Here is a 14394-nt window from a genome sequence, read left to right as displayed (position 1 = left end):
GAGAGGACCCGGGGGAGGGCGGTTACTCAGGCCAGGCCACGCCGGAAGAGTGAACTCCCCGCCTTCCGCCCTTGGCTTGCGTCTGTCTGACGTAGGCGGAAGTGGTGTAGCTGTACCGGACATGGGGCGGGACCTGTCCCCCCTCCACCCCTCCCGCCCGGCTCCCAGAGAGCTTCCTAAAGCGAGCGAGCCCAGTCTGCGCCTCTTGAAATGGAGACGGTGAGGAGCACGGGAGGGCGGCGGGGGGCGCTGTGGAGCCTGAGACCCCCCGTTAGGGGACAGGGAGGCCTGGGCAGGGACCGGCGCTGCTGCCCAGTAAACGAGAAGCCGGTGCCTGTCCTATCCCGTGACTCTGCCCCTCCGCTCCTTCGCTGGGCGCATCTCCTAGGACTGGGCCGCGCGGTGCATACTTTCCGTCCGCGGTAGTCTCAGCCCAAGCTGGCAGTGTTTGCTCTCCGCTAGGAACCCGCGCACACCCTAGCGATTTGCGGCCTCCTCTCCTCATAGCACCTCAAACCTTCAGAGGTTTGCCAGAGAGCAGGGTTGTGACCCGGCTTTCCTGGGTGAGGCGGGGGAGGGGGGGGGGGCTTCCAAGGGACTGCCACTTGCAGGTAGCACCTGGCCCTCAGTTGTCTGAGTGTGAGCCTTGCGATCACAAAGACCTCTGCTTCGAGGTGTCCAGCGAACTCACACTGCCTTAGTAAGACTGAAAAGTGGGCTTTCTCTGAAGGAGGGAGTCTTTTTAGTGTTAGAGGCCGCCCTGTCCCCGGACAAGTTTAGGTTATGCCCTGCTCTGCGACTGTAAGCAGGCGGCACGGATCATTCTTGGCTAGCAGGCATTGCCTAATTGTGGCAGGCCCCTGTCATCCTCCCAGAGATGCTGCAGGTAGCCCGCTGCATGTTTGGACCCACCCTCACTCTCCGGAGCCGCCTTCTAGCATCTGGAACCATGTATTCTCTGTCAAGCAGAGTAACCCTTCATGTCTTCGTTTTTATCATGTTACTGGCAGGTTCACCTTTCTTTGGGTCAGTCCCATGCCCATAGTAATTCCTTTACCACACCCTTTCTCTGCCTGCAGAGAGGTCATGGCCCTCGAGTTATAAATGAGAAAACAGACGGAAGTGTGGTAAAGTTGATTTGCAGTTGGTCACCCAGGCAAGGGAATTAGCTCTTACAGATTAAGAGGATTTTGCACAAGAATAAAGAGTTTGGAGTGCCTGGCTGGCTCAGGCAGCAGAGCATGGGACTCTTGATCTCAGGGCTGTGAGTTCTAGCCCCAGGTTGGGCAGTAGAGTTTACTTAATAAATAAATAAATAAATAAATAAATACATACATACATACATAAAAAGAAAGGTCTGATTCCATTAAATTGAAAACAACATATCAATTTTTATTTTACTTACTCATAAATGTGTTATAGTTTACAAAACATTTTTATATAGATTTTCTAATTTGGCCCTCACATTTTATGTCCTGATTAGGTTCTTGGGATAGAAATTGTTTTAAAAAGAAAAGAAAACCCTTGCTTTGAAAATGCTCAGCCTGCCTAGAGTGGGGGTGAGGGCAAGCCAATGACAGTTGTTACTGAACGTAGACTGTAATAAATGCTATCATCAACATGCAAACAAAGGACTGTGGAAGCGTGGGGAGGGAGAAATTATTGTAAACCTAAGAGAGGGCTTTGCAGGTTGAGAGAACAGTGTGAGCGCGGGCATAGAAATCGGGGTATGTAAAGATTAATTGGGGGTGAGCCAGTGGCATGATGTTGCTGGAGGTTTGGATTTTGCTTGCACTGGGAGAAAAAATTGGAAAAGTAGGCCGAGGTCAGGTTGAAGGTATTGCATGCCACACTACGTTTGAACTTTGTTTTGTAATAAGGGGAGCCATGAAGATCTATGAGCAAGGCAGTAAGTGTGCTTTAGGAATGTTCTCAACAGCTTCTGCAAATGGATGGAGCTACTTCAGAAAGTATTGAGCTCCTGGTTGCTGGAGATAAGAGTCCCTTACAAACCTGAGATGCTTAGTGAGAGAACTTGGAGACAGCATGAAAGATGAAAAGGAGATAGATTTAGGGCAGGGAGACCAATTGAGAGAATGCTGCAGAAGTGAGAGGTAAAAGCTATAGTTAAAACTGTAAAAGTGGAAAGGATAGAAAGGGACTTGAGGCATTTCTTACATATCAGCTTAGCTGATAGATGTTAAGGACAAGTTTAGGTCATGCCCTGCCGTGCGATCCTAAGCAGACATGTTGGTGTGGCCCATTCTTGGAGGAATCAAAACTACAGTTCTAGGCACCTACGAGAGCAATGCAAAAAACAAAGATGGGAACCACAGTAAGAATAACAGGGTGGAAGGACAGATACTGTTTTGTATTGAAGCATTTGAAGAGTCTGTGTGACATCTGTGGTTGTCCAGCAAACAATTAGAAATGTGGATCAGGAGTTCAGAAGAAACTGTGAGTCCATGTGTCAGATCTAGCCTGCGTCTGTATAATAATATTTTGTACTCATGTATTACAGTGGGACTTTCTCAGGTCTCCTGTGTTATTAAAAGCAGAGAAGAGTGGACATAATTATCCTCCTCTGTAGATAAATAGGCAGAAAGATAAAGTCATATTCAGTTGTGGTTGACTGTTGTGTAGGTTTCTGTATCTCTAGCTGTACATCTGTTTTCTCCCTCTGTAACTTAATCATAGGTCTCTCTGTTCATATCGGTGTGCATCATTATCGTTATTAATTTGAGAGTTAAAAAACAAAGCAATTGAGATTTATATGCAAAACCCCATGCTAGATGTTATGGGTGATACAGAGAAATACAAAATAGTTCTAGGCTTCCAGGAATTTAAAACCTGTTTGGATAGATAATGAACCAACAAAACAAAACACTGTAGCACAGTGCAGTATGTAAGTATTATATAATGGGTACAATAATTTCTACAGAAGCAACTGTTTCTGTGTCTTTGTATAGATCTTTGTGAGACTGTGTTATACTATGTGTGTATCTTTACTGCTGAACAGCCCTCTCTCCCACTTATAAGTGATGAGGCTGTTGTTCCGATAGCCTTGCCAAAATGCCAGGCCAAGCTGATAGTCGTATGCAGCCCAGAGAGAAGAGAAGGAGATTATTCCCCTCCCCCTCTGCCCCCACCCTGGCCCATTAGGGGAGGGACGTTTAGGGCTGTCCTGCCAACCTGACCCTGTTTACCAGCCAACTTACCAGGCTCAAGCCGAGGCTTTTAATTTCATGTTACTACAGCAGCTATGTAGGTGAAGTATGACTTTAAGTTAGTTTGGGTATATTACCCAGAACAAACGGAGCCAAACTTGTTCATTCCAGTAGATTGAAATTATCATGACCCCTCCTGCGTTCCTAGATAACAATGAAATTTCCAAATGTTCCCACTTGAGGGAGCACAGACATGGTTCTGAAGGTTTCTCTGTATTCAAAGACTGTCAGGGGCAAAGAAACTTAGAAAACCAGCATCCTCTGGGCTGTAGCAGCCTTTGACTCACAAGGGTGCTAAGAGGAGTCAGGTCTTCAGTTCCAGAGCGTTGACAGTCCTCATCTACCCCTCAGTCATTTAAGCTTTAACTCTCTGTGACCGTCAACTGCCGGGATCCTCCCCAGATGTGGTCCTCTCTTAGGGTAAAGGGGTATGTCTGTGATTCTAGTGTCTACATTTAGGCTTAGTATTGAGGGGAAAGCAGTATTGTCTCTCTGGCTTCCGTGTTTTTATAAAGTAGATCTGTGAGAACCTTGTGGGACTGGCCTTAAGCACAGATTTTCTAGTCTTGGCTTTTAAGATCTAATATTTCATTAGGCAGTGTAGTATATAAGGACATAGGCTTTGGAACCACACAGATATGTGTTCAAATTCCTATTCTACCTCTTACCAGCCACGTGACCTTGGGTAGGCTGCTTAATATTTCTTGAACCTCAGTTTCCTAATGTGTGAAAATAAGGCTAATAGGAGTATTTACCTCAGGGTGGTTCTGATGATTAAATGAGATAATATTTCAAGAGGGCCTTATGGTGCTTTAAATGAAGTCATTAGTTCACCAGCCCTTCCCAATGTTAGGCTAAAATGGATGGAATCAAGGACAGGCTGAATCTTTGTTTCTTTTGTCTCTCCAGGTTGCTTCTTCAGATAGCTCCCCAGCTCTGGAAAATGAGCATTCTCAAGGTAAGTTTACTAAAGAAAGGAGACCGGCTATGAAAGCAATAGCTGAACCATACCTTGTCTTCAGCAATGTTTTCAAATCTTCTCAGGATGCCCCCTGGGAAAAATCAAAACTGGGCCAGATAATGTGCCAAATCATACAAATCAGGAATAGTAATTTGGCAGGAGCACCCAGGAGTAAATCTTGGGCAGGGTGGGGATGACTAAGATTTTCAATTATCAAACCACTTAAAGGAAATTTTTGAGGAAAAACTTCCATAGGCAACTCTGGGCTGCCTAACCATGAATCAAGGTCCCTAGTACTTTTGAATTAGCCCAGAAACAATGCCACTAGGCTTTTATCATCCAGTGAGCTCACTAAAGCCACTGAGTGTACACAAGAAATTATAGAAAGGCCTTGAAAGCCCTTAAAACTAATCTAGAAATTGAGACACTAAACCATAAAATCCAGGGCACAGGAGAAGGCAATTCCAGCACCTTCCCGAATAACTGGTGAGAAGGAAATGGTTAACCGTAAACCATCTAGAAAGAAGCAGAACTTATAGGCACCCCCCTTAAAGGATTTTGCCCAGGAACACTCCTGGGGCTTCCCAGGACATATTTATGGTATCAGGAGTACATACTTTCTCAGAGAATTGAAATACGGGGTGAGGTCTTAGGACAGATTATTAAGGGTCTGAGTTCTCCACAAGACTTTTTAAATGTTCTGTTTTCATTTTGTTGGTATCCAGAAAAGTTAATATGGTCATATTTGAATGATCTGGATGCTATTCTTCATAACTGAGACTGCCACATGACAGCAGGGCCTGTTTTATGTATCCGAGTACATTTGCAGTAGCACCAAGGCAAGGGTCAAAAACTCAAACTGTCTGCATGAACCAAGCAGTGCTGGAGGCTGCATATTCCTGACAACCTGTAGATCTCGTCACATGTAAAAGAAGGCAGCAACAATCCAGGTCTTGTCAGTTGTCACTGTTTAGGAATTCAAGCCTGGTTTGGTCAGATCTGATTTTGAAAGAAATTGAGAATTTGGATCTTTATGTTAATCTCCAGATTTTTAAAATTGGGGAACTGATTTAAATTACTTTTAAACTACTGAGACAGCCAAATCAAATATGCTTGTAATTCTGTAGCCTAAAATGATATTATTTAACTATCAATGAAGTATGCCTTAAACTGACATCAAAAGACATGTTCTTGGGAACTCCTTTAGCCCATCCACCTCAGGCAAGGCAGGGGAGTCCCAGGATGGGGGACACTTGGAATACTGGAGTCCCACAGGGGCCAGCAGCACAGGCCACAGTTTTCCCCTACACGACCTTGGAAAAAAAAGACATGTTCTTGGGAGTTCTGTGAGTTGTCAAATTTGAAAAACAATAGTGGGCTTCCAGTTACAGATGGTGGATTGAATACACACATCTACTCTTGTTCTTCTACAAAGAGTGACTAAAACCACCATAAAAAATTTTTTTTCAAAAGGTACAAACCCGGCAGAATAGGGAGAATAAAAGAGGAGACAATAGTAATTGGGAGCTGGAAAACAGAGGCAAGAGTGGTAAATGATTTAGCAGACCCGAGAAAACTGAATTATAAACTAGCAATGGGGAAAGGCGAGACGCATTGAAGATCTAAGAAGCAGTCAGAATCTGAGACTCCCTGCTCCACTGAGTGCAGCTAGGAAGCTGCCCCTCCCAACTTTGGCAAAGACTGAAGGTCTGGAGAGGGGCTCAGGCCTAGTTGAGGGCTGAAGTACTATAGGAAATGCAGGAGCACGAAGTGAACTACTCTGGATGCTGAAATTCCAGTCCTTTTTCCAATCCAGTTTCCAGAATGCTGACAGAAAAGCCTTCATACTCCCAAGCATGGAACTGAATAAATAATCCTTCTCTCCAGAATCCCCTTGAAGAGAAAGCCCTAAAAATACGGACTGTTCCCCATCTAAACAGTTCACAGTTAACAAGACTCACGTGTACACTTGAGCTTCCAATCAGCTTTAAAGACTGCACTCTTAGAATATGGTTTGCATGCTCCTTTAAACCAAGGATTACCAGACATCTAAAGAAAGTCTCTAACATTAAAAAAGAAAAGAGATCCAAACTGCATCCCCCCCAAAAGAAACAAATAGGAGGGGCGCCTGGGAGGCTCATTCGGTTAAGCATCTGACTTCGGCTCAGGTCATGATCTCACGGTTCGGTTCGTGGATTTGCGCCCTAGATCGGGCTCTGTGCTGACAGCTCAGAGCCTGGAGCCTGTTTTGGCTTTTGTGTGTGTGTCTCTCTCTCTCTCTCTCTGCCCCTCCCCTGCTAGCACTCTGTCTGTCTCTCTCTCTCAAAAATAAACAAACATTAAAAAAAAAAAAAAAAAACTGTTTAAAAGAAAAATGATCCAAACTGCCCCTGCAAAAGAAATAAATAGGAGGGGCACCTGAGTGGCTCAGTTGGTTAAGCACCCAACTTTGGCTCAGGTCATGATCTCGCAGTCTGTGAGTTTGAGCCCCGTGTCTGGCTCTGTGCTAACAGCTCAGCTGTGTCTCCCTCTTTCACTGTCTCTCCCCCACTCATGCCATTTCTCTCTCTCTCTCTCTCCCTCTCTCAAAAATAAATAAACACTAAAAAAATTTTTTTTAAAGAAACAGGAAAAACAACAGAAGGAAAAATTCAATGCATAGAGAAGAAAACTTTAGAAATTAACATTAATTTCAGATAAAGAACATTTCCACTATGCAACAAGTACAGGAAACCATTTTTTAAAGGAATTTTCAGAAAACAAAGAGGGGCTCTAGGATATTAAAAGTATAATAGCAAAAGTTCAAAACTAAGTAGAAGGTTTGGGAAATTAGGTTGAGGCAGTTTCCCAAAAAGTAGAATTAAAAATCAGAGAAGTGGGGTGTCTGGCTGGCTCAGTCCAGACAGCATGTGATTCGTGATCTTGAGGTTGTGAGTTTGAGTCCCATGTTGGGTGTAGAGATTACTTAAAAATACAATCTTAAAAAACCCACAAAAATCAAAGAAGTGGGGGGGAAAAAAAACACACCCAAAACAAAGAAGCATAAAATAGGAGAGAAGATATTTTAACAACAGCAACAATTCACCAAACAAAAAACCAAAACAAATAAAAACAACCTTAAAGGGTCAGTCAAGGAACTCTTATAATCTACATAATAGCAATTACATGGGGTGCCTGGGTGGCTCAGTGAGTGGAGCATCCCACTTCGGCTCAGTTCATGATCTCACATTCATGAGTTCCAGCCCCGTATCCAGCTCTCTGCTGTCATCACAAAGCCCTCTTTGGATCCTCTGTCCCTCCCTTGCTTGCGGGCCCACACTCTTTCTCTCTCAAAAATAACCATTTTAAAATAAATAAATAATAGGAATTACAGAAAGAGAAAAAGGACATTACAGAGGGAAGGACACGATCAAGGAAATAATTCAAGAACATTTCCTGGAACTGAAGGACATTAGTTTTCATACTGAAAAGACTCATTGAGTATTCAGCACAGTGGATGAAATTGACCCACCTAAACCAGAATCATCATGAGATTTCAAAACACTGGAAACAAAGAGAAGATCCTGAGTCTTCAGAGAGGAAAAAAACAAGTTACATAAAAAGAATCAGAATTGCCTTAGACTCTCAACACACCAGAAGCTAGACAGCAATGGGGCAGTGCCTTCAGCATGCTGCAGGAAAATAAATTCAAACCTAGAATTCTATATCCAGCCAAATTATACATCAAAGATGAAGGTAAAATAAAGAAAATAAAGATATCTGCAGGCTGCAAGGTCTCAAAAAATTTACCTCCCGTGCACCCTTTCTCAGGAAGCTACAGGAAGATGTACACCCCCAAAACAAGGGAGTAATAAAAAAAAAAGATGAAATCATAGGATACAGGACACAGGAGTGCCAATACAGGAGAGACGTGAAAGGGGGCCCCTGGATGGTGATGAAGGAAGATCTCAGGATGACAGCTGTGCACAGCAGCAAACCAGCCCAGATTTGGGCAGGTCAGAATAGACTGGGCTCTGGATAAACTTCTTTGGGTTGTTTAAATTGATAGACTAGTGCTCCTGAACCCCTTGAAAAGGAGATTTAAACAATTGGTGAAGAGTTTGGGGTTGAATTAGTTATATATACTTCAATTAGTTATTAAAAACAAAAAGACGACAATTAATAACTCCAGGGAAAACAAAGTTGCAAAAGAAAGAAAAAATAAGTGAAGGGGTGCCTGGCTGGCTTGGTCAGTGGAGCATACAACTCTTGATTTCAGGATTGTGAGTTCAAGCCCCACATTGGGTGTAGAAATTACTTTAAACAAATAAAATCTTTAGAAAAAAGGGGGAAAAGAAAAAAAAAGTCAAGAGTTTACAATTGGGCTTAGCTCTGAATAATAATATTTAGTCAAAATTATTTAAATACTAATGTAACCAACATTATAGTTTAACTTCTGGAAGAATGGGGAGATGGGAGGTTCATGTTTGTGTTGGGGTCTTAGTATGAAGGAGAACTAAAAATTCTCATATTCCTTGGATGATAATAGATAATGCCCAAAAGTGGAAAAATCAGAAAAGAGCAATATATATAGCTTGTTACTTTATACACATAGAAATAAGTGCCAAAATACTCAGCTAAAAGAGGTCTCATCTCTGGGGAGGGCTAGTACAGGGCAGTAGGTGCCAGGGACTAGTTTTTCTTAACAAAATTTGTAGAACTATTTGATTCTTTAAACTGTGTATCTGTATGACTGGTTAAAAATTAAAAACAAACAACTGGCATAGGATTTAAGATCATGAACTTTGGCATCAGGTAGGTCTGTGTTTAAGTCTTTCTTGTCACTTACTAATGGTGTGACCTTGAACAGTTTATTTAACTGCTTCCTACCTGTTTTCTCATCTGAAAAATGAGGACAGTATTTGCTTTCCAGATTTACTGTCAATCTGTGAGGATTAAATGATGTCATATTTTTAAAGTACACATAGCATAGTATATAGCACCTTCAGGTTGTTATTTTGTGGGTTGCTTCTCCAGTTTAAAGCAAGCAATTAAAACCCGAGGAATAGACAAGTAAACACATCCAGGGTCTCCCATTGGCCTAGAGTAGGTGAGATGATTTCTGATTCACAGGGTCATCCCAAGATGGACTCTCGGGGTGTTTTGGGCCAGGTTAATTGAGCACTGGGCTCCAACTGAATGTTGATCTAAAATGGCCCAACTTGGACCAGGACTTTCTCATCTGTAGGTCTTAGAAGAATTTTAAGAAGCTTACTTGAATTTTAAGAAGCTTAATTACATCTTCACTGAGAAAAGAGAACAAGTGAAAATGCGCTTAAACATATGAAAGGGAAAATTTGAGTTAAAGATGAGAAAAAAACTTTTAGACTAAACAGGTTAATGATAGATATTATAGACTTTCTGTTTTAGTCAGCCATCTTTTGCACAAGGAGCCGATAAATATAGCCCTACCTGGAGTCGGGGGTTGAATGAAATGGTCTCTAACAGGTTTATCCAAGTTTTGTGGGAATAGGAACAAAATAGATAGACAAGGGGGCCTTATAAAAAAAAAAATCAGCCTCTAAATATTTGAACAACTACACTTTTATTTTCTGCCTCTTTTGATTGTGAGTTGATGCATGGAAGGAAGCTTCTAACTATCCCACCCTATGCAGAGACCCCAGAATCCAACAATAGTGTGTATACTTCCTTCATGAAGTCTCATCGCTGCTATGACCTGATTCCCACAAGCTCCAAATTGGTTGTATTTGATACTTCCCTGCAGGTGGGTGAAATCCTCTTCTCCCATCCCCCTTCCTAGGAGCCTCTGGTTCAAAAACTTTCATCCTGTCTCATCCCAAGGGTAATATCCCTGTCCTTATATGGGTTTAGTCTCATGTTTGCCCCAGCATACCCAACCCCTTTCTTTTAAAGTCCTGCACCCTGTGAATTTTCCTTTGTGATTATTAGTCTTTTTGACTACAGGTGAAGAAAGCTTTCTTTGCTTTGGTGACTAATGGTGTACGGGCTGCCCCTTTGTGGGATAGTAAGAAGCAAAGTTTTGTGGGTAAGCAAAAGTTTCTGGAACACAGTATTATTGGCATCTTGTGCTGGGCAGGGAGAGAAGCTTTGAACAGTGCTGAGGGATCTTGTCTTGGCTTCTAGGCATGCTGACCATCACCGATTTCATCAATATCCTGCATCGCTACTATAAATCAGCCTTGGTAAGGAACCTTAGCGCAATGACCAAAACCACTTTCCCTACCCAGAGTCCCCCATTCTCAGTTCCTTTCTCCCAAGGAAACTACAAGGGGTTAATGCAGCAGAGAGATCAAGTCTCAAGTTCTGTTGCTTCTGCTTCCAGGTACAGATCTATGAGCTGGAAGAACACAAGATAGAAACTTGGAGAGGTATGTAGAGAATTGGGGGTTGTAAAAAGAAAATGGGATGGAGAGTTTAGTGGGAAGTGGTTTTCCATACCGGTATTTTGTGAACCTCCCTTTTCCCTTCAGAGGTGTACCTACAGGACTCCTTCAAACCACTTGTCTGCATTTCTCCTAATGCCAGGTGAGTTCCAGCTACCCATTTGTCCAGAAAGGGAAGAGCCTTGCCACCAGCGTAGCTAAAGCTTTAGATACCCAGAGATCTAGAGGCAGAAGAGAGAAAAGATGCTCCTCACAAACACACATACACAAATGCACACACACACACACACACACACACACACACACACACACACACATTCACACACTCTTTAGGTCTGGTTTGAACACTGCTCTCCTCTCCCAGTCACCAGTTTTCCCTCTTTGTAAATATGTTCTTAAAAGCTGTTTACCCACCTTGAGCTCAGCACTGTGGGACTTATCATTATTCCCCACCTTCCCACAGCTTGTTTGATGCTGTCTCTTCATTAATTCGAAACAAGATCCACAGGCTGCCAGTTATTGACCCAGAATCAGGCAACACCTTGTACATCCTTACCCACAAGCGTATCCTCAAGTTCCTCAAACTGTTTGTAAGTGTCCTCAGCCTGGTTTTTACTCCTTATATACAAGGTTGGAGGGGTATCCAGGGGTGGTTTGGGGAGCCTTCAAGATCAAGCTGATGGTTCTCTCCTCAGATCACTGAGTTCCCCAAGCCAGAGTTCATGTCTAAGTCTCTGGAAGAGCTACAGATTGGCACCTATGCTAACATTGCTATGGTCCGCACCACCACCCCTGTCTACGTAGCTCTGGGCATCTTTGTACAACACCGAGTTTCAGCACTGCCAGTAGTAGACGAGAAAGGTGAGAGATTTCACAGAAGAAGAGGGAGGGCTCCAGGGAAGCCAGGGTGGTTCTGGGAAAATCTGTCCATCAGCTCAGCCCGGAGGGCGATGCTATAGGCAGGGGGAGCCTTGGATGCCAGATCCTCCTTGCTGAGCTGCCTCTGTCCCCCTAGGGCGTGTGGTGGACATCTACTCCAAGTTTGATGTTATCGTGAGTGATTGTGGAGGGGCTGGGAGGTAGGGAAAGGGGTGGGGTATTGAATGTGGAGAGGGAGTAGAAGAGAGTCTCTTCTGGGACCTAAGGGTTTTAGAAGCTTCCAAACTTTTGAATCCTATTTGAAAAGGAATTGAATGAGTTGGGTGTGGCTTGTGGGCATGGCTGACAACTACCCTAAATCCCTCTGGTGTAGGTGGGTGGGGTCAGGGGTTGGGGCTGGCTCCCTTGCTTCTTGCAAGCACCTTCCTCTCTCTCCCCAGAATCTGGCAGCAGAAAAGACCTACAACAACTTAGATGTGTCTGTGACAAAAGCCCTCCAACATCGATCACATTACTTTGAGGGTGTCCTCAAGTGTTACCTGCATGAGACTCTGGAGACCATCATCAACAGGCTGGTGGAAGCAGAGGTAGGGAGGCCAGTGACCCAGAAGGAGCTGGGGGAAGCAGCTTTGAGTGTGGGGTTTGGCAAGGAGAGTCGGGGTTGAAGGGCTCATCCTAACTGAGGCCGTCACTAAACTCCCTTTTCTCCTGTGTTGCTTCACGCAGGTTCACCGACTTGTAGTGGTAGATGAGAATGATGTGGTCAAGGGGATTGTATCACTGTCTGACATCCTGCAGGCCCTGGTGCTCACAGGAGGAGAGAAGCCCTGAGCTGGGGAACGGGTCAGGCAGCACCAGGGGACATACCCCACTTACTGCCTGCCCACAGTTCTAGGAACCACAGATGAAACCTTAAGAGAATTGTAACTCTGTTCTCTGCTTGGGAGCCCCCTACCTGGGGCTCCCTGGGAGTTGGGGAAGATGTGGGGGGAGGAAGGAGAATGGATTTTTAGCTGTCCTTATCCTCACACATACAGCCTAGCCCATCTTAGCCCCTGCCTTCTTAGACATATCCCCCTTACTGGGTGAATGATGGGCTGTGTGCCCCTCAAGCAAATTCTGATCTCTAAGAGATCCCCAGACCTCACCCAGCCTTTGCCTCTGCCTTTGCCCCTGACTCCACCCTGAGATAATAGCACAACAAACCCCTTCTAAAGGTATTTTTATTTATCCTGTTAAATGCTGTATGGAGGAGGCTGAGTCCATTTAGTGACATTTCTTCCCATAATGGCAGTGGGGAGGATTGTGGGGAGGAGGGCCTTTGGGTTCCTGTGCTGTGTGCATATGAAGGGAGGTGGGGGTTAGGAAGAGGAGGAGGGCAGAGTGATTAGCTGAGGTTATTGCTTTTCATGGCAAACGTAATTAAAATGACAGGAACCTCTTCATGGTATTGCAGTGTTTTTGATTCTTGTAGTTGATAGACACTATGCTCAAACGTCCTACTTCATATGGCTTCTTTAACTCATTATTGACAACAACAGAATAATGGCACATGTATACACACACACACACACACACACACATACACACACACAGATAATTGTGTCAGGCACCATTCTCTGTGCCTTACATATATTAATTCATTTAATCCTCAGAACAATGGTAGGCATGATTCCAGTTTTACAGATTGTCCAAAAAAACTGAGGCACAGAAGACTAAGAACCAGCTCAAGGCCACACATCTAATAAAATGTAGAGCTAGGATTTGAACCCAACAGTCTGGCCCCAGAGCTCCTGCTCTTTACTACTGTGCTAGACTTACTACCTTTCCCAGCCTATTCCCGGAAATTCTCCTTGTTACCTCACTTTCCCCTCTGCCTGAACCATAGCTGGACCCCAGGAAAATCTCATAATAGTATTTTGTCTCCAGAGAGTAGAGAGACTGAGAGGTCTCCTTTAGGCAGAGAGACATGCCACAGTCATCAGCTTTTCTCAGGGAAGGTTGGACTCTGTGTTTGAATTTTGCTGAGCTGGCACTGTCTTTGAACCCACAAAATGCCTTGCCATTCAGCCAACGTGCGAATGAGCTGGAGGGTGAGGGTTGTGGGGAGCAGGCTCTTTACCTGTGCTGAAACCGTGTGGGCCAAAATAGTCAACACCAAACACCATAAGGACTGCTAGACTGTTGGGCATGAGCCAGATTTTGGGTGCCATCTCACCACTGACTTGTAGGTTTGATACCGTTTCCTGCTCAAGACCAGAAGCAATCTTGGAGTAATTCCTTGCCCTACGCACACTGTACCTAAGAACTCTGATGAACCCTGACATACCATATTGGTTCCTCCAAAGTAGGTTTCCTGACGGCACATGCGCAAGAGTTTCAAGGCATCTGTCAGGGCCCCCATCTTGGCTCTGGAGAAAGTCCCTGCTTCTGCATTCTCTTCTTCACAGCTTACAGCACATTCCCAGACTTGGGGGAGGGAGGCTTCCAAGTTATTAGAATTAGGGTATGTTTATGTGGGGGGGTGGTGAGTGCATGATGGAAAGGACAGATGTCTCCTTATGTCACATTCCATCATGGAGAGTTTGTCTAGGGAGGAGGCAAGGGCTTTAAAAAGCCTTAGGAGTCTGGTGGGACCTAGGTGGAAGGAAGCACTGTGGAGCAAAGAGCCACCAGTGTGCAGAACTGGTAGGTGTGTGAAGGGTCTGGGGAGGGGGGAGGGGCCTCCAATGGTTGGAATAGGGGCTGTTTGGGTTATCATAAAGGTCCATATTGGGGAGCAGGGAGCCTGGGTTTGATTGTTCTGGTTCTCAGTAAGTCCATCTCTGCCCCACAACACCCTTCTGGCTCCGTCTTCATAAAAGGAAGGGTCTGTACCCAAAGGGCTGCATGATCTTTTGCCTCTCCCATTCTCCCCTAAAAC

The 14394-nt window shown here is 44.4% G+C and overlaps 1 protein-coding gene across 4 annotated transcripts; it reads left to right on the top strand.

The window, feature by feature from the left end:
• The first annotated feature begins 96 nt into the window (after nt 1-96).
• Nucleotides 97-12921, top strand: PRKAG1 (protein kinase AMP-activated non-catalytic subunit gamma 1). Of its 4 annotated transcripts, none has more exons than XM_045464785.1 (12): nt 98-219; nt 4137-4185; nt 9800-9952; nt 10153-10234; nt 10333-10391; nt 10532-10577; nt 10680-10734; nt 11056-11182; nt 11288-11453; nt 11608-11645; nt 11912-12058; nt 12198-12921. In XM_045464785.1, exons 1-12 carry the CDS (start codon nt 122-124, stop codon nt 12300-12302), a joined length of 1125 nt encoding a protein of 374 aa, XP_045320741.1. In that variant the 5' UTR covers nt 98-121; the 3' UTR covers nt 12303-12921. The 4 variants fall into 4 exon arrangements, 3 of the variants coding, with proteins under 3 accessions (XP_045320743.1, XP_045320741.1, XP_045320742.1); XM_045464786.1 differs by having other exon boundaries at nt 109-219; nt 9843-9952; XM_045464787.1 differs by lacking the exon at nt 9800-9952 and having other exon boundaries at nt 97-219.
• Nucleotides 12922-14394: the final 1473 nt, after the last annotated feature.

Source organism: Leopardus geoffroyi, chromosome B4 (assembly GCF_018350155.1).
Source record: "Leopardus geoffroyi isolate Oge1 chromosome B4, O.geoffroyi_Oge1_pat1.0, whole genome shotgun sequence".
Taxonomy (NCBI): domain Eukaryota; kingdom Metazoa; phylum Chordata; class Mammalia; order Carnivora; family Felidae; genus Leopardus; species Leopardus geoffroyi.
This window is presented reverse-complemented; position numbering and strand designations above follow the sequence as displayed.